This window comes from Rana temporaria, chromosome 6 (assembly GCF_905171775.1).
Source record: "Rana temporaria chromosome 6, aRanTem1.1, whole genome shotgun sequence".
NCBI lineage: Eukaryota > Metazoa > Chordata > Amphibia > Anura > Ranidae > Rana > Rana temporaria.
Window position 1 is genome coordinate 32537164 of NC_053494.1, and position 19422 is coordinate 32556585.

At 46.0% G+C, this 19422-nt stretch overlaps 1 protein-coding gene across 3 annotated transcripts in view; it reads left to right on the plus strand.

Annotated features, from left to right (window-relative positions):
* LOC120943363 (ankyrin repeat and fibronectin type-III domain-containing protein 1-like) overlaps positions 1–19422 on the plus strand; it is a 407577-nt gene that overhangs the window by 335536 nt on the left and 52619 nt on the right. For all 3 annotated transcript variants that reach the window (XM_040356610.1, XM_040356611.1, XM_040356612.1), the window contains 3 exons: positions 2903–3097; positions 7575–7688; positions 9324–9421. In XM_040356610.1, coding sequence (XP_040212544.1) covers positions 2903–3097; positions 7575–7688; positions 9324–9421 — 407 coding nt within the window. The remainder of the gene's footprint in view (positions 1–2902; positions 3098–7574; positions 7689–9323; positions 9422–19422) is intronic.

The following is a 19422-nucleotide window of genomic DNA, read 5'->3' on the forward strand; positions in this document are numbered from 1 at the left end:
AATATTTATGCAATAGTGATGCACCAAAATAAAATCCAAATAAAGTTCAAATGATGTGAAAAAATATTCTTAATGATTAAATTATCTCCAAAAAATAATATTCATTCAGTGTCTTCACCCAACTGTTATTTGCTCCCAGAACTCTCACCTCCAAACAATGCCTATCAAACCTCAAAGATATGGGAATATCCAGCCTTCAGGCTCCAAGCTACAGGATACAATAAATCGCCAGCAGCTTCTCACACATATAATAACAGCAATATCCAATATCAAACTCAAGATGCCGGTGTGTTGTCACATTCAGCTCCCCATCACAGAATGATCCGGAAGTGACGTTCCGTCGCCGCCATCTTGCTACACCCCACACTCCTGCACAGTAATGATAGAGTGAAAAGGGGGCAAGCGGACATCTTGTTACACCCACCGGAGTTTTAGATTTTACAGTTATTTTCAACACAAAACAGAGCTTATGTGCTTAAATACAGTGGCCCAGATTCTCGTACATGGGCGTAAAACTGTGCGGGCGTAACGTATCTGGTTTACGTTACGCCGCCGCAAGTTTTGCAGGCAAGTGCTTTATTCACAAAGAACTTGCCTGTAAAGTTGCGGCGGCGTAGCGTAAATCCCCCGACGCAAGTCCGCCTAATTCAAATGAGCCGGGTAGGGGGCGTGGAGCATTTAAATTAGGCGCGTTCCCGCGCCAAACGTAATGCGCATGCGCCGTCCCTAAAATTCCCCGACGTGCATTGCGCTAAATGACGTCGCAAGGACGTCATTGGTTTCGACGTGAACGTAAATGGCGTCCAGCCCCATTCACGGACGACTTACGCAAACGACGTAAATTTTTAAATTTCGAAGCGGCAACGACGGCCATACTTAACATTGGTTGCCCCTCATATAGCAGGGGCAACTTTACGCGTCGCAAATCTAACGTAAACGTCGTAACTTCACTGCGTCGACCGCGCGTACGTTCGGGAATTCTTGTATTTTGCTAATTTGCATACTCGATCGGGAAAACGATGGAGGCGACACCTAGCGGCGGAAAAAAAAATTGCATTTAAGATCCAACAGCGTAAGAGCCTTACACCTGTCAGATCTAATGGTTATCTATGTGTAACTGATTCTAAGAATAAGTCGCATAGATACGACGGCCCAGATTAGGACTTACGATGGCGCACATGGCGTTGCGCCGTCGTAAGCCCTTTCAGAATCTGGGCCTATACCTGCAGAAGTTTTCCCCCTTCCTCCAGCGACAGGGTCTCTTTAAAATGCTTCATATGATTTTACATGCTTTTACTGGAGCCTGAAAGCACATCTATTAAATTCACAAAATACTTGCTAAATAATCTAAAAACAGATGTTTTCACATCCCACTGTAATATAATTGTGAAACTATTTATTTATTTTGCCATTAATTAAAGCAGAGCCAATGCTAGTTAATGAAGAAACTGGCAACCTTTTTGCATATTATACTCGTTTAAGTGCATTATTTTTCTTGCTGGAATGACTTGTGCTTCCCTTGTACATCTCTACTGTTATCCTAAGGTAGCCGTACACGGTAGCCATGAACAACGTTGATGGAGGACTCTCCATTGCCAACAATTGTATTAAGCAGCTGTAGCAACCGTGACTGCCTGATGGCGCTGCCAAACAGTGACTGCATCTGATAGGATGCAGTTATTATGAAACTGATAATTTTCTACTTGGCTCAGTCGATTTTTTAATCAGCTTTTGTTGACCTGGATGATGCTTGCAGGACTCATATTTTGGCAGATTCAGACAGTGGCGTCACTAGGGTTAGTGTCATCCATTGCGAAAAAAAATGGTGTCACCCCTCCACCAACTAACTCAGTATAGACCCCCTCCCACAGTACAGACCCCCCTCCACTAACTACAGACCCCCCTCCCACAGTACATACCCCCCCACCTAGTACAGACCCCCTCCATCAATATAGACCCCCTCCCTCAGTATAGACCTCCCCCCTCAGTATAGACCCCCCATCAGTACAGACACCCCCACCCAAGTGCAGACCCCCATCAATACAGACACCCCCACCTCAGTGCAATCCTCCCCCCAGTACAGACACCCCCCCTCAGTGCAAACCTCCCCTCAGTACGGACACCCCCCCAGCAGTGCAGACCCCCCTCAGTACAGACACCCCCACCTCAGTGCAGACCCCCCTCAGCAAAGACACCCCCAGCAGTGCAGACCCCCCTCAGTACAGACACCCCCACCTCAGTGCAGACACCCCCCAGCAGTGCAGACCCCCCTCAGTACAGACACCCCCGTCAATGCAGACACCCCCCAGCAGTGCAGATCCCCCTCAGTACAGACACCCCCCTCAGAGCAGACCCCCCTCAGTACAGACACCTGCCAGCAGTGCAGATCCCCCTCAGTACAGACACCCCCTAGTGCAGACCCCCCTCAGTACAGACACCCCCCTAGTTCAGACCCCCCAGCATTACAGACCCCCCTCAGTACAGACACGCCCTTGGGGAGACCCCCCAGCATTAGAGACCCCCCAGCAGTATAGACGCCCCCCCTTACATACCTCAGAACAGTGCTGACAGAAACACACACAGTGTGTTCCTCGAGCGCAGGCCCCTCCTCTTCTGAGGAGGTGGCTTCAGTCCATGTCGCTGAGGTACACGATGGCGCAAGGCACAGCTAATCAGAGCAGTGGGCGGTTTTAGAGGTGCTGCTACCCACAGGTGTCACCCCTCTGGCAGGTGTCACCCGGGTGCGGCCCGCACCCCCCCCCCACTCCTGCCTAGCAACACCTCTGGATTCAGCACAAATCAGCCAAAACTTGAGCAGTCTATACCCAGCCATAGTTGATATCACACCAGGAATTGTACAGAGCCTTCTATACCACTTACCTGCCATATTTTACCCTTCTAGTTATGAGCTTGGAAAGTCGGTCGTTCCATCTGTCCACACTGGTGCGGGAAGCTGAACAAAGAGTGAATGACCTCACTGCCCAAGTTGTTAACGAAGCTCCCAATGCAGATTGTTCTGAAAAAGAAAAGCAGCTGAAATCTTGGGAGTGGCGATATCGGCTATACAAGCGTATGAAAGCGGGATTTGAGCATGCACGTAAGTCAGGTTCATTAAAATGTGTGAAGTTTTCTTTGGCCTGTGTGACAGACTTAAAGGGGTTGTAAGCCCTTGTGTTTTTTCACCTTAATTCATCCTATGCATTAAGGTGAAAAAACACCTGGCCCCCCGTTTTACTTACCTGAGCCCGTTCGTTTCCTCGGCGCTCCCCCACAGTCCTCCTCTCTACGGAGTCCCGGCTTTGATTGGATAGATTGATAGCAGCGCAGCCATTGGCTCCTGCTGCTGTCAATTAAATCCAATGATGCAGGGCCGGGGCATACACTCAGCGTCTATGGACGCTGAGTGTATAACTCAGGAGTGTGCCCGCAAGGTAACCCCCTCGGGAGAGAGCTTCTCCAAGGGGGTTATCTAATGCGGGGAGAGCCACCGAGGGACCCCAGAAGAGGATGTTCGCGGCCACTCTGTGCAAAACTAACTGCACAGTGGAGGTAAGTATGACATGTTTGTTATTTGAAAAGGAACCTTTAGTATCACTTTTAGCCTTGTACACACGGTATGGTTGTTGGCCAACCGATTTTTGTGCCAGGATCTTGTCTTGCATACTAACATTACACAATTGTCGTGCCACAAACACGAACATAGGGCCATATCCACAAAAGAGATACTCCGGCGTAAGCCGTCGTATCTCTGGTTCTAACTTTGGAACTGATCCTCAGAAGCAGTTTTCCTAAGTTAGGCAGAAGATCCGACATCTGTAAGGGACTTACACTGCCGGATCTTAGGATGCAGTACCGCATCCGCCACTGGGGGCATTTCGAGTCGAAATGCCTCTTCTGGTATGCAAATTAGCACTTAGGGCGATCCTCAAAGCTTTTGTGCTTAGTTTTTTCGCCGTAAGTGGTAGTTTGCCTGGTGTAAAACTAGGGCTGCTTTTACAAAGTGTAAAGTTAGTCACACCTTGTAAAGGCCCATTCAAGCGACGGCATTTGGTATGCATTCCCGAGGGAGAACTCCACGGCAATTTGTAAAATCCAAACCGGCATGGGTTCCCCCCCAGGAGCATACCAGGCCCTTAGGTCTGTTATGGGTTGTAAGGAGACCCCCCCTCCGCCGAAAAATCGACGTATGGGGTCCCCCTACAATCCATACCAGACCCGTATCCAAAGCACGCTACCCGGCCTTTCAGGAAGGGATTGGGGACGAGCCACCCCCCCCCCCTCCTGAGCCGTGCCAGGCCGCATGCCCTCAACATGGGGGGGTTGGGTGCTCTGGGGCAGGGGGGCGCACTGCGGGCCCCCCCACCCCAGAGCACCCTGTCCCCATGTTGATGAGGACAGGACCTCTTCCCGACAACCCTTGCCATTGGTTGTCGGGGTCTGCGGGCGGTGGCTTATCGGAATCTGGGAGTCCCCTCAAATAAGGGGGCCCCCAGATACCGGCCCCCCACCTTAAGTGAATGGATATGGGGTACATCGTACCCCTATCCATTCACCTGTAGGCAAAAAGTTAAAGTTAGTAAACACACAACACAAGGGTTTTTAAAATAATTTATTATTCTGCTCCGGATGCCCCCCCTGTCTTCTTTATTAGCTCTATTAGCAGGGGGGGCTTCTTCTTCCACTCTCCGGGGGTCTTTTTCCACTCTCCGGGGGGGGTTTCTTCTTCCGCTCTCCGGGGGGGGGGCTTCTCTGCTCTCCGGGGGGCTTCTTCCATCTTCTCCCCTCTTCCGCTGTTGACTCGGCGAACCCCGGTTCTTCTGCAGATGTCCGGTGCCTTCTTCTTCAGCGCTGGCTGCCTGCTATCTTTGTGTGTTAGCTCAATTTCAAACAGGCAGCCGGCGCGGTCTTCTGTGACGTCAGGGTCTTCTCTTCTGTTCTTCTCCCCTCTTCCGATGTTGCCTCGTCGCATCTTGTCACTGCAATGATGGAAGCGCGCCTTGCAGCCCATTTATATAGGCCTCACCGTCCCATCATGCTCCGGCAGGTACCCACGTGGTGGGTGCCTACCCACGTGCACCCACCACGTGGGTACCTACCGGAGCATGATGGGACGGTGATGCCTATATAAATGGGATGCAAGGCGCGCTTCCATCATTGCAGTGACAAGATGCGACGAGGCAACATCGGAAGAGGGGAGAAGAACAGAAGAGAAGACCCTGACGTCACAGAAGACCGCGCCGGCTGCCTGTTTGAAATTGAGCTAACACACAAAGATAGCAGGCAGCCAGCGCTGAAGAAGAAGGCACCGGACATCTGCAGAAGAACCGGGGTTCGCCGAGTCAACAGCGGAAGAGGGGAGAAGAGAGATGAAGACCCCCGGAGAGCGGAGAAGCCCCCCCCCCGGAGAGCGGAAGAAGAAACCCCCCCCCCGGAGAGTGGAAGAAGACCCCCGGAGAGTGGAAGAAGAAGCCTCCCCTGCTAATAGAGCTAATAAAGAAGACAGGGGGGGCATCCGGAGCAGAATAATAAATTATTTTAAAAACCCTTGTGTTGTGTGTTTACTAACTTTAACTTTTTGCCTACAGGTGAATGGATAGGGGTACGATGTACCCCATATCCATTCACTTAGGGTGGGGGGCCGGTATCTGGGGGCCCCCTTATTTGAGGGGACTCCCAGATTCCGATAAGCCACCGCCCGCAGACCCCGACAACCAATGGCAAGGGTTGTCGGGAAGAGGTCCTGTCCTCATCAACATGGGGACAGGGTGCTCTGGGGTGGGGGGGCCCGCAGTGCGCCCCCCTGCCCCAGAGCACCCAACCCCCCCATGTTGAGGGCATGCGGCCTGGCACGGCTCAGGAGGGGGGGCGCTCGCTCGTCCCCACTCCCTTCCTGACCGGCCGGGTAGCGTGCTTTGGATACGGGTCTGGTATGGATTGTAGGGGGACCCCCTACGTCGATTTTTCGGCGGAGGGGGGGTCTCCTTACAACCCATAACAGACCTAAGGGCCTGGTATGCTCCTGAGGGGGAACCCATGCCGGTTTTTTCTTTGAAAATTGGCATGGAGTTCTCCCTCAGGAATGCATGCTGAGCGACGTTATCATTTTTTTTAATAATTATTTGTTTTCCCGGCGCGTATATTTTTTTTCACCCGTCGCAACTTTAGTGTCCCGTCGCAATCCACAAAGCCGCCCGGCGTCAATTACGTTCGCGCGCTGCACGTCGGGAAAATTACGTCACACGCATGCGCAGTACGGCCGGAGCGGGAGCGCGCCTCATTTAAATTATAAACGCCCCCTGGAGAGGAGGACCGCCTTACGACGGCGGCACTTAAGTTACACGGCCTGAAATTTCTAGGTAAGTGCTTTGAGGATCGGGCACTTAGGTAGAAACTTTAAGTCAGTGTAACTTAACTGCTGAAAGTTAAGTTACGCCGCCTGGCTGAGGATTTGGCCTATAGTGACTTACTACGAGGAATTTCAGCTCTTGAGTGCCACCCTTTTGGCCCCTTCTGCTAATTTCGTGTTTGGTAAACATTGATTCCGAGCATGCGTGTTTGCACTTTCAACCTTTGTGTGACGGATTTGTGTACTGATAATCTGAAAATCCGACGTGGAGCTGTCATCCAACATTGGACAACAATTATCAAAAGAAACGTACCAACGGTAAGATTTTAGGACAACACTCTGTCAACAGACAATCCCCTGCCAACAATCGTATCGTGTATATGAGGTTTTAGGCCTGTTTGGCATGGGCTTCAGCTTGTATAAGAGCACTTTGAACAGCAAGCTTTGACAAAGCATTTGCAGAGCTTTCAGCAAGCTTTGTTGAAGCTTTTGAAGTACCATTCAACTCCAGTTTGTAAATGATGAACAAAGGTAAAGGTGTTGGCACTACAAAAAATCACATAGATAATGATTCAACATAATAAATGGTGCATATTAAACCATATGCAAATTGCAAACTATAACAGTCCAATGTGACAATTCTAACACCATAAAAACATAATATAAATTCTTCTAGTTGGACTTGTCTTCAAATAAATGCTTCACCACGAATGCTCATGAGGTAGATGGCAACTCACCAAAGGTGTTTGACCACCTTTTAAGTTAGGTCAAAATGCGCTTTAATGGAATGTTTCATCGTACTGGCTTTCTGATGACGCCAGTACGATGAAACATACATCAGTGTGGGGATTCGTCATTTACAGGTCCCATTTGTGACAACCAGTGGTGGCCTGTCCATTAGGCGCCGACCTCTCTATCCACACCACCCCCTATATGTATAATACTATTTGTATATGTACTAGAAGGCTTCAGCAGGCTTTTATCAAGCTTTAAGACGTTCTAAAGCCTGCTAGCAGGAGCCAGGAAATATAAAAGGACTAATTTCTTTAAAAAAGCCAGTGGTTGACCCAGCAGGTTCCACCTATAACTGAAATATCAGGTTTTTGGCGGGCTGACCTTTGCTTTTTAGATTGGATCATAACTGTGTATATAAGAAATCTTGGTCTATGAATAAAAATAACTGAGCTTTCCTACTCACGCTGGAAATTTATTCTGCTCCATCTTGCAGGGGTGCCAGACCCTCCAACCAATGTTCGTTTGGCGGTAACCAGCAGCACCACGCTACAAGTGACATTCCAGGAGCCATTAAGTGTCAACTCTGCTGTTGTCACAAAATACAAAGGTAGCAACTCTGTGCAATAACAGTTCTCATGTTCTCTCAAGATTGTGTTTTCATTTTTGTGAAAGTATTGGGCCAGATTCACACATTAATGCACACATATTAACACTTGGGGGGGGGGTTGATTTACTAAATATTAAGCATTCCATTAAGATTATTGCCCATCAGCAGCGTATCATTGCCCACCAGTGCAGTGTATCATTGCCCACCAGTGCAGTGTATCATTGCCCACCAATGCAGTGTATCATTGCCCACCAGTGCAGTGTATCATTGCCCACCAATGCAGTGTATCATTGCCCACCAGTGCAGTGTATCATTGCCCATCAGTGCAGTATATCATAATCCCTCAGTTCAGCATACCATTGCCTATCAGTGCCCACCAGTGCAGCTTATCAGTGCCCATCAGTGCAGCATATCATTGCCCAGCAATGCAGCATATCATTGTTTATGCGTGCAGCATATCATTGACCATCAGTGCAGCATATCAGTATCCATCAATGCAGCCTATCATTGCCCATACATGCAGCCTCATCAGTGCCCAGCAATGCTTCAGGGAGAAATCAGGAGGATCTGCCGCCCGGATGACGCAGAGCGGGGATCTCCCGCCGAGACGCAGCTTGTATATGAATAGCCGCCGCTGTCAAACAAAGTTCCGCCTCCTAGATCTGCTACTGTAATAGACAGCACACTGGTCCAATGTCGGTTCAGGAGGCGGGACTTTGTTTGACAGCGGCCGGCTTTTCATATACAAGCCGCGTCTCAGCAAGAGATCCCCACTCTGTGTCACCCGGTTGCCCGATCCTCCTGACAGTTTCCTGGCTGGTCGCTTCTGGCAGATGCTGTGCGGCCTTTTCTACAGGACATCAGAGTGGCCCGGGGGCAGGGAGACCCCATCCGTGCCGCTCTGATGGCCGCGTCACTTCTGCCAGAAGTGATCAGCCAGGAAACTGTCAGCCCAATCCGCGCCTGCTCCACACTGGCCAAATGTGAGCAGGCGAGTGGAAATTTTAAAGGCTGAGTGTGCGGACACCTTGCTCCAGGGGGGCACCTGCCCCCCCTTGCCTCCCTATGCGGACGCCCATGTGTTAGTGTGGATTGTGTCATAGCAGCCTATTGAAATCAATTAACTGCTAATGCACCAAAAAGTAAAAAAAAGGGGGGAAGGTCACAAATTTTTGTGCTGCCGTTGTGGGTTGGCTTAGTGCGCATGTGCGTTGCCTTAGCCCAATTGAAGTGTTATTCAGAACTAATGGCACCGCAGTGCAGCAACCCGTGTAATGTTCCCACAATACAAAGTAAGCAGGTCATTAGTGTTTGTGATAAAAAAAGGGCCATCCTGAATTATTTATTTTCATAACATATTCCATTAATCTTCTTTTCTATTAATGCAGCTTTACAGTTGCTATTGTTTTTGTTAGATTTTTTTTTAGTAACAACTAGTTATTAAATTTTTTCACGTTTGTAAATATCTTATTTAGAAATAATTGCACACAGTGGAGTCTATACATGTCTGTTTTGTCCAGAATGGCTTAGGAATTAATCAAGAAAGCGACCTACTAGAATTCAATCCTAGGTCCCATTTTATTTGATAGATGATGTAATAAGCAATGCACTTTGTGTTTCTTTGTTATTCTGCAGTGGAATGGAGCTTATCATCTTCATTCTGTCCAAATGTGGGAGAGGTGGTTATCGAGAAGCTGAGAAACTTGCAGTTCAACATCAGAGGTCTTGTTTCAGTAAGTAACCTATTGCTTATTTACAGTATAATGGTAGATGCAAAGGAGCTAACTGGCTATAGGACTAATTTTACCCTGATACTTCAAATGTCCTCTCAGGTTTACAGGGAATGTTTTAAAAAAAATGAATTTTGCTCCTAAAGAATATGTAAACATTTGCTATTCCTGATATATGCCTGATGTACCATGTACTTGTCTTAAAAAAATATCTTGTATCTTTGTATTGCTTCCTTTGTGTGAAATCCCTGGTGTTCCTGCCAGTCCCTCTGCTTTCCTACTACAAACTGACCGCATTAAGCAGGAGAACCCACCATGGTTAGTTCTTTACCTGTGCTGGGAACTCAATGTGCTCTCTTCCAATGATCAGCTGACATGCCCCCTCTGTACAGCCATTTAGTGGGAAGACCAGTGTGCTTCTGTCTCTCCTCCCCTGCCATACTTGAGCTTAAAGTAGGCCTATACTATATCTAATTTCAATATTACTTTACCCAGTTAAGGATCTTCTATAGCAGGGGTGTCAAACTCAATTTCATCATGGGCCGCACCAGCATTATGATTGCTCTCAAAAGGGCCGGTTGTATCTGTAAGATTAGATTTTCAGCACATCCCCTGCCCTAACATTAGATGTTAAGAGCCCCCCCACCATCAGAAGTTGAGTCCCCCACTCTCCCTTACATCACAGTGCACTTTCCTTAAGCTGCTGCTGGGAAGAAGCTGGATGTATTGCTTAAAAGCAGAAAGTAAGGGTCTTGAGGAGGAGGGTGAGGGCCACATGAAATGGCCTGGAGGGCCGGATTCGGCGCGAGCCTTGTATTTGACACCTGTGTTCTATAGTATAAGGCCAAACGTTTGTAGACACATTACTAGAGTTGGGCGAACAGTTTGAGCCAGGCAAAAGTTTGGCCCGAACATCGCTTGTTCGCTCGTTGGAAGAACACCCAAATTTGTGGGGTGCTGCACAGTGCATTCTTATACCCGATCAGGGCACAGTGAATGGCTGGTTGTTAAGGAGCAGGCCGAGAAGCCGACCACAGCATCCTTAACAATGGATGGAAAGAAAAAATGGAGAGGGGGGACCCCCTAATCAGTCCCATGCCCTTTCGGTCTGTTGACAGGGTTGGCCCTTGTCCCTATCAACACGGGGACAAGGTGCTTTGGGGTGGGCCCCCTCATGTTGAGGGCATGTGGCCTGGTGTGGTTCAGGAGTGGGGGACGCTTGCTCGTCGTGCCCCCCCCCCACCCTTTCCTGGCCTGCCAGGCTGCTCGGATAAAGGTCTGGTATGGATTTTGGAGGGGACCCACGTCGCTTTTTTTTATTATTATTTTGACATGGGGTTCCCCTTAAATTCCATACCAGACCCAAAGGGACTGGTATGAATTGGGGGGAACTCCACGCTTTTTTATTTTTTTATTTTTCTATTGCTGGCAATGGTATTGTATTGTAATTTTTTGCCTTGTCTTATGTTGGCCAAGTCCACCCAATGCAGTCCCTACGCACTTGGTGTAAACGGGCCCAGACCAATCAGATCTCCCTTTTCACTTTAAAAGAGAAAAACCAAGAATGTAATTGGTTGCTGTGGGCCAACACAAGCTGAGAAATTTATTTTCTCAGCCATTTTGATGAAGCCAATTATTCTTTAGAATAGCCCGCCGACAGTACTGAAAAACCTTAAGACACACTGCTAACTCTTAAGCCTTGTACACACGACCGAGGCACTCGACGGGCGAAACACATCGTTTTGCTCGTCGAGTTCCTTGTGAAGCTGTCGAGAAACTCGACAAGCCAATTTTCTCCATTCCCGTCAAGGAAATAGAGAACATGCTCTCTTTTTGGCTCGTCGAGTTTCTCAACAGTTTCCTCGACGAAAGTGTACACACGACCGGTTTCCTCGGCAAAAAAATATCTCCCAGCAAGTTTCTTGCTGATTTTTGCCGAGGAAATCGGTCGTGTGTACGAGCCCTTACTCATAAAGACATGTATGGAAAAATGGGTAAAGTTGGTCAGGAAAGGAATGATTTTATAGATTATGTAGTACAGGGGGCTCTGGGGCTTCCCTATGTTATAATCATAATACAAGCTGTAACCGACAACAACAGCATAGTCTCACCAGAGCCGTCCTGTCTGCGTGTGCAGTCTTTCTGAAGTGCAGGCGCTGGCGTAGCAGATGGGTTGTAGACGATGCAGCAGGTGAATGCTGATTTACAAGTCTTTGATACTTTCTCTGGCATGGGAAACAATTACAAGGCTCTCAATGAGATCTCCAGCAGCCCAGCCCCTTTACAGACAGTGCAACATCAGTGTATTTTCAGGATAATCCTCTTTTTCATTTACTGAGTCATCCATTGGTCTAATTTAAAGGGACAATCTCCCACCATGACTTTCTTGATTTGCAGTCCTTTTCCCGTCTAGCTTTATTGGCACCCCTCCCCAGCATCCCTACCCTTGTAATAAATCAGAACTTGGCCATCCGCCACCTACACAGATCAAAACCCTCTCACCAACTCCATAGCTAATTGGAGAACAGGAGCTGGGACTCCACTCAGTCACCTTTTCCATCTCCGGGGCTCAACCCCTGCAGCTAACAAGGTCACAGGCTGGTTGGGGGTAGAGAGCGGAGTTGTTTTATCTTTCTGAGAACTGCATGACAGCTGTCTCTGTATCGTCATCCCTTACCCTCTTCCAGAGCTGCCCCAAGACTTCCAGCCATAATGTAGCCACTATGTAATATCATTTTCCCCCAGGACCATGCTGCATCTTATAGAATGAGAGGAGGACTCTGGGTGAAATGAGTATAAATAGGAATTTTTTAAGGTCTTTAAATAATTATAAAAAAGAAAAAAGTTGAACAATGAAATGTCTCATCATCATGTTATTTAAAAAGAGAGATGTGACTTTATAAATGTCAATATACAATCCAAAGGCTGTCTCCTAACTTATATTGTATAAGAGTTGACAGTTTGGGAACACAGCTAAGGATTTTTTCTTGCCAGGATTGCAAAAGACAAGACGACGGGAAAAACATTATCATGGAGAATAAATATCACTTTATTACCATTTGGAGTACTTAGTGATTTTGGTCAACCATTTTTTGCATATAAAAACATTCTTTTGTGTTTATGTGAGCGTTTAGTGCAATACAGTATAAACAGACATTTTTTTTCCGCCTCCACAGGGTAGAAGCCTACCCTTGGTTAAAGAGGAATGCCTTGTCATAGATTTTGCTTTCCAACATTTCCTTATTAAATGTGATGTCTACAGCAAGACACATCTACATGCCGACCAGCCACTGGTATCATACTGCGGCAGGTCGGCTCGTTCCCGTAAATTGCTGTAGCTGTACACTGGCCCTTTAAAGAGCTATAGCAGGCACACGTGCGCTGAACGGCGTGGGAGCTGATGCGCGGGTGCCCGGCGGCCGCAATGTCCGCCGTCCACCCAGCAATCGCTCTACAGAGAGGCAGAACAGAGATCTGTCAATGTAAACAAACAGTTTCTTGTTCTGTCAGAGGAGTAGAGAGTGATGGTCTGTTCCTAGTGATTAGGAACAGCAATCTCTCTCCTCCTCCAGTCAGTACACTCCCCCAACTGTTAGAAACACCTGCCAGGGAACAAATTTAACCGCTTGATCGCCCCTTAGTGTTAACAATTACCCTGCCAGTGACAAAAAGTGTCCAATTATATACAAAGCATACTATCTCGCCAGAAGCTGCCCAGCCAAGTTTGACAAAATTTGGCACGTGTGGTTAGAATCAGACATCACGAACGCAACACAGTAAGATCTAGCTCCCGCTGTTTGTTTACTTTAACTAAATGTCTTGTAGCGGTGGAGACCTAAGTCTGCTGGTATTTGAGGGGTTTCCCCCAGCCTCAGCACCTCTCCCTGAAGTGGTCACCTGATATATGTGATCCATTTTCCCTCACATACCCCTCCAATTTGACAGCACGAGCAGTCTAAGTTGTAGTTATTACAATAGATATATTAGAACCTATACAAATGTTATAATGTATGTTGTTGCCCAGAGGCTTAGGGCCAGATTCTCGTAGGAGCGCGTAACTTTGTGCGGGCGTAACGTATCTGATTTACGTTACGCCTCCGCAACTTAGACGGGCAAGTGCAGTATTCTCAAAGCACTTGCTCCGTAAGTTGCGGCGGCCTAGCGTAAATCAGCCGGCGTAAGCCCGCCTAATTCAAATGTGGGACAGGGGGGCGTGTTTTATGTTAATGCTATGTGACCCAACGTGATTGAGGTTTTTCACGAACGGCGCATGCGCCGTCCGTGGAAATCTCCCAGTGTGCATTGCTCCTAATACGCCGCAAGGACGTATTGGTTTTGACGTGAACGTAAATTACGTCCAGCCCCATTCACAGACGAGTTACGCAAACAACGTAAAATTTTCAAATTTTGTCGCGGGAACGACGGCCATACTTAACATTGGTACGCCGCACTTACACCACCATATAGCAGGGGTAACTTTATGCCGGGAAAAGCCTAACGTAAACGGCGTAGCTGTACTGCGTCGGCCGGGCGTACATTCGTGAATTCCCGTATCTAGCTGATAAACATATTTCAACGCGTAAATGAGCGTACACGCCCCTAGCGGCCAGCGTAAATATGCAGTTACGATCCGACGGCGTAAGAGACTTACACCTGTCGGATCTAAGGGAAATCTATGCGTAACTGATTCTATGAATCAGGCGCATAGATACGACCGGCCGGACTCAGAGATACGACGGCGTATCTGGAGATACGTATCTCCTCTGAGAATCTGGCCCTATGTTTTGTAACTTTTTTCATTCACCTAAAACGCAATAAAAAGTATTAAAAAAAAAAACACCTGTCTCGTCGAAGGCTCCCGCCATCTTAGATTTGTTAAACAACTAAGGGGCGGAGTCCCTTTATTACGTCACCCCATTAACAACCAGATATTCTTCACACAGAATTTGAATCGGTCAATTTTTCAGCCAATTCGAATTCAAATTGTTCCGAAAATTTGAAATCCGTTAGAAAACAAATACAGTATATGAAACAAAATAAACAAATTTCAATGAAATTCGTTACTATTTCATTCAGAGATTTGAATACATTTGAATCTCTGAATCACCAAAAATGTGTCTGAATTTATATTTGGACCACAATGAATGCACATGTCTAAAGAGGGGACATCAAAATGCTCAGACAGAGATGTGTTATGTCGTTCCTAAGTTAGTAGAACATTGGAAAAGCAAGATATGAATTCTATATGATAGTCTTTAATGGGGAGGGGAACATGGATTCCTATTGCAGGTGTTTGGGCCTGGAGGGGATATGTGGAAACAAGAAGGAAAGGGGTGATTTGGGGGTAAAATTGGGTCATGCCCAGAATTTTTTTTTGCAAAACTGTGGTTTGAGGGTAAATGTGGGTCATGCTCAAAGATAAGTTTTAACAGGAAACTCTACAAGAGGGCCATCTCTGAATGCATAACATGTTGAATCTTGTAGAAAGGAGACTACAGCAGCAGAGCACCAGGCTGGGTACAGGACTGTGATGCCCAATTAGCATAGGATCACTGCAATTGGAACACTAAAATTCAGGCAAACGATTCCCCTTCTTTTTTTTCACAAATTATTTTATTAATATTCAATCCAACAGATAAGCTTAACAGTTAGATGGTTACATTGCATATTGAGCAAAAAAGATCATAAAAAATAAAGAAGGATACTAAAGTCCTACAAATTCCAAGGAAGGCATTACGTAACAGCAATAAGCAAACGTCATGGAACTCAGAAAAATGCTGCGATTCTCCATCTCTTGTATATCTGTCTGGAGTTCAGCTTTAAAGAGAACTCCAGCTTTTCCTCTACAAAACAACAAATGCGTTGTGCATATAAATGCATATAACTGACCCTGCTTTAGTGTAATGTCCCTCCTTAGCTGTATAAAGCAGGTTTCTCTGTCTGTGATGTCACTCCTCCTCCTGGCTGAATTTCACAGTTCTCTGACTTCCTGTTTCCTTTCTTTCCAGTCCTAATACTATATGTCCCATGATCCTTTGAGCCTCTGTAGCTTCAGGGCGGGCTTCTGGGAATTAATGTGGGTGGGTCCTAGAGTTACTACGGGTGTTTCTAGACCTTCAGGTGGGTGGCGAAAGGTGTAAAGCCCTGTACACACGATCGGATATCTGATGGAATCTAGTCCAATGGATTTTTTCGTCGGGTATCCGATGAAGCTGACTTTCATCAGTCTTGCCTACACACCATCGGTCAAAAATCTGACCATGTCCAAACACGGTGACGTAAAACACTACCACGTGCTGAGAAAAATTAAGTTCAATGCTTCCGAGCACGTGTCGACTTGATTCTGAGCATGCGTGGATTTTTGATCGATGGACTTCCACACAGACGATCGTTTTTTTCTATCGTTTTTTTATCCATAGGACAAATTTAAAACATGTTCTATTTTTTTTTCACCGATGTAAAACAAACCCATGGGGCCCACACACGATCGGTTTGTCCAATGACAAACCGATGACAAACCGATTGTGTTTAGAGGGCTTAAATGTGTTATACAACCTCCTGTGCCATTCCTGTCTTGCAGCATGCCAAAGACTAATGGCTTACTGCAAAACTACAGAGGAAGGGCTATTATGAAGGCGTTCCCTTCATATGTAAATTAATTAGATCACAGAGAGCAAAGCTCTTGGAGGGCGGGATCTGAGCGGTAGAACTTTCCCTGTTCACACTGGTTGGCAAATTTAACTTGGCAGATTGAATTCTAATTGTGATATATTCTAATTCTAATTGTGATATATTCAATCCTGCCCAGCAGCTGCACAGCTAGCTATCAGATCAGGCTGTGCATGAAGTGGTTTCCTTCTGGAATAATGCTGAGAGCTGTGAGGCGGGACTTGAGAAGTTTGGACTCTTCCTATAGGTGTGACTGGGACTGGGAAAGGGACATACAGTAGGATATACAGAGTGTCACATGACACAAAGCGACAACTAAACCCAGAAATCAGGGGATCTGCAGACAACAGAGTGACATGGTACAGAGATATGATCTATGCAGGGAGTGATCATTCTATTAAAGGGGTTGTAAAGGTTCGTCTTTCATTTTCTAAACCTTTCCTTAGATTTCCCTTCTAAATGTTTTTTCTCTTTGTTTTCTTTGTCTGAATCTCTCACTTCCTGTTCCTCCTCAGTAAGCTGTTCTGGCTGACTAACCCTCAGCCAGAACGGCTCGGATGATAGGGGCAAGCTTACTGAGGAGAAACAGGAAGTGAGAAATTCAAACAAAGAAAAAAACATTTAGAAGGGAAATCGAAGGAAAGGGTAAGTGAACCAACAATGCACTAGCTTAAAGGAACCTATTTAGAAAATAAAAAATGAACCTTTACAACCCCTTTAAGTTCTAGGGAAAAGAGAGGTGGAATTCAGCTTTAAAGGGTCACTAAAGGAATTTTTTTTTAGCTAAATAGCTTCCTTTACCTTACTGCAGTCCTGGTTTCATGTCCTCATTGTTCGTTTTTGCTTTGAAGTTGCTGTAATTCTGCTGTGATCTCCACACTTCCTGGTTGCCTGTTTCCTTATAACCATGGTACTGGGAGATTTTCACGGTGGTCTAAGCTGTCATTACTGTGTGTCTAAAACTCCTCAGAACCAATCAGATTCATTTTAAAAACAAAACACTGCCCTGGATTTGTTTGTTTTTGTTCTGTGAGTCTTCCCAACTCACCTCTCACCCGGAACTTCATGTATGTACCTTTAAAACCGAAAGTGAAATTAGAGGCATATTATATGATAGATTAAATTCAATTTTTAATCATTTTTAAAAGGAATCAGTTAACTTTTATGTCTCTATACCCAATAAACAGTCATTTCAGCAAAAAAAAATTTCCTTTAGTGACCCTTTAAGAATAGACTGACTAAATCTACTGGGAAATAGCAAAGACAGCCTGTCCCGTTTTGTGATTTCATTAGTTATTGCATGTTTGTAGTGAAAGAGAAAGAGAAACACAGGCGCCTCTGAGTATGGAAAGGAATAAAGAAAAGAGGGCGCACCAGCCTTGTGCATTATCCTTTGGTAAATTCACAAGCATGTGAAAGAAAAAACGCAATGTAAAAGCCTTTAAATGGTGGCAATTGGTCTGGTTACAACAGTCTCCAGATGGTAAAAAAGCCTACTAGTAGGCTCTGAGAAAGAAGGTATCTCTTCGAAACGCGTCATCCAGCAGTGGTCCTAATCTCCTCTCTTCCACCATCTGGAGACTGTTGTAACCAGACGGATTGCCACCATTTGAAGGCTTTTACATTGCTGTTTTTCTTTCACATACTTGTGAGTAGTTTTTGAGAAAAAAATATTAAATACATTTACCAAGGATAATGCACAAGGCTGGTGCGCCCTATTTTCTTTCTTTATTTTCTTGACTGCTAGGATACCACTATCCTGGAGGGCAGCAAGGCCTGAGATGTTATCCGTTTTGAACTCTAGATCACCTGATCAACACATTTGAGAACAAGAGTATTTGTTTTCTGCCTCTGAGTATGGACTGCAATATTTAATATAAAAGGTGCATTAAAAACTCACATAGAAGTTACTGTGTATAGGCACATTGGGGTTCAGTGAGCCACGCCATCAACCGTTCATGCTGTGTTTATGTTCCATGTTCCCCATGTCCAGATCAAATTGAATGTCCTGGCCAGCAGGATACTGGGGCACTCAAGCCGGATCCAAACCGAGGTTTGGAGCGCAGAAGAGGTCCAATGGAGAGGGCTGAAACGAAGCGCTGGGCGAGATGGCGAGACGCGTTTCGGAGCATGCACACTGGAAAGATGTTTGTAGTGACAGAGATAATATCAATTATTCAGGTGTGCTGCTAGAGACATCTTTAAAGGATAACTGACCCTAACACAAAAATCCCTACATCTACAGACATCCATGATCTAACACTAACCTATCTAGCCTTGTAAAGGAGAAATTAGTATATATACCTTTTTTAAAGCCGATCCAACCCGATCCCACGCTGAGCTGTCATCTACAGCTTCACTGTGCAGGCGGGTGCAAAGGACACAGCCGACAATGGATGTCCCATAGTAAGTCTATGGGTGACGTCACTTCCCATTAATTTCACAGCCGTTGTCGGCTGTATCCTCTGCAGAGCTTCCGCCGCTGGAGACCGGCTTCAAAAAAGGTATGTATACTGATTTCTTCTTTACAGGGCGAGAAAGGTTAGTGTTAGATCATGGATACCTGTAGATGTAGCGATTTAAAGTGGAGTTCCACCCATAAATATAACATTACATCAGTAGTTTTAAAAAAAATTCATTAGTCCTTTAAGAATTTTTTTTTTTTTTTTTAGATGCCTTTAAAGTGTTGTTGCTAGGCAGAATAGTTAATCTTCCCTCTTCCTGCACCTAGGTGCTTAAGCTTCCTAACCTACACCGCACAGACTCCTGGGAATGTAGTGGGTGTAACTTTCCAGGAGTCTGTGCACTCCCCAGTCTCGAAGAATCATGTGACTTGGACAGCACAGGTGCTGAAACCTGATCTGAAACCTATTACACTGCTTGTGCAGCACTGAGCATGTGCAAGATCTGCAAGGCTGAAATCCAGGAAGTCATACAGTCTGGCTTCATGATGCCCACACTTAAGATGGCCCCAGTCAATTTCTATTTTATAAAGTGTCTAAATGCTGTAACAACCTAACAAAACGGACCTTAGTTTACAGACTAACTTTACTAGAATACATTAAGCTTCAGTATTACAGGGGTATTTATATTTAAAAAGTGAAATTGTGGCCGGAACTCCGCTTTAAGTGTTAGGGTGGACTTATCCTTTAACTGACTTCTTTTGGTGATTTGACTAGAAGGGGCATAAATAAAGACTACAGCTGCTTTCCATCGTAGGATAGGTCACACTTTTCATGCATGTAATTCATACTTAGCTATTTTCATACATTATTCTTCCTCTAATGCCAAAACCGATTGCTCATTCTGAATAGAAAATGCCTGGTGAGATCTGA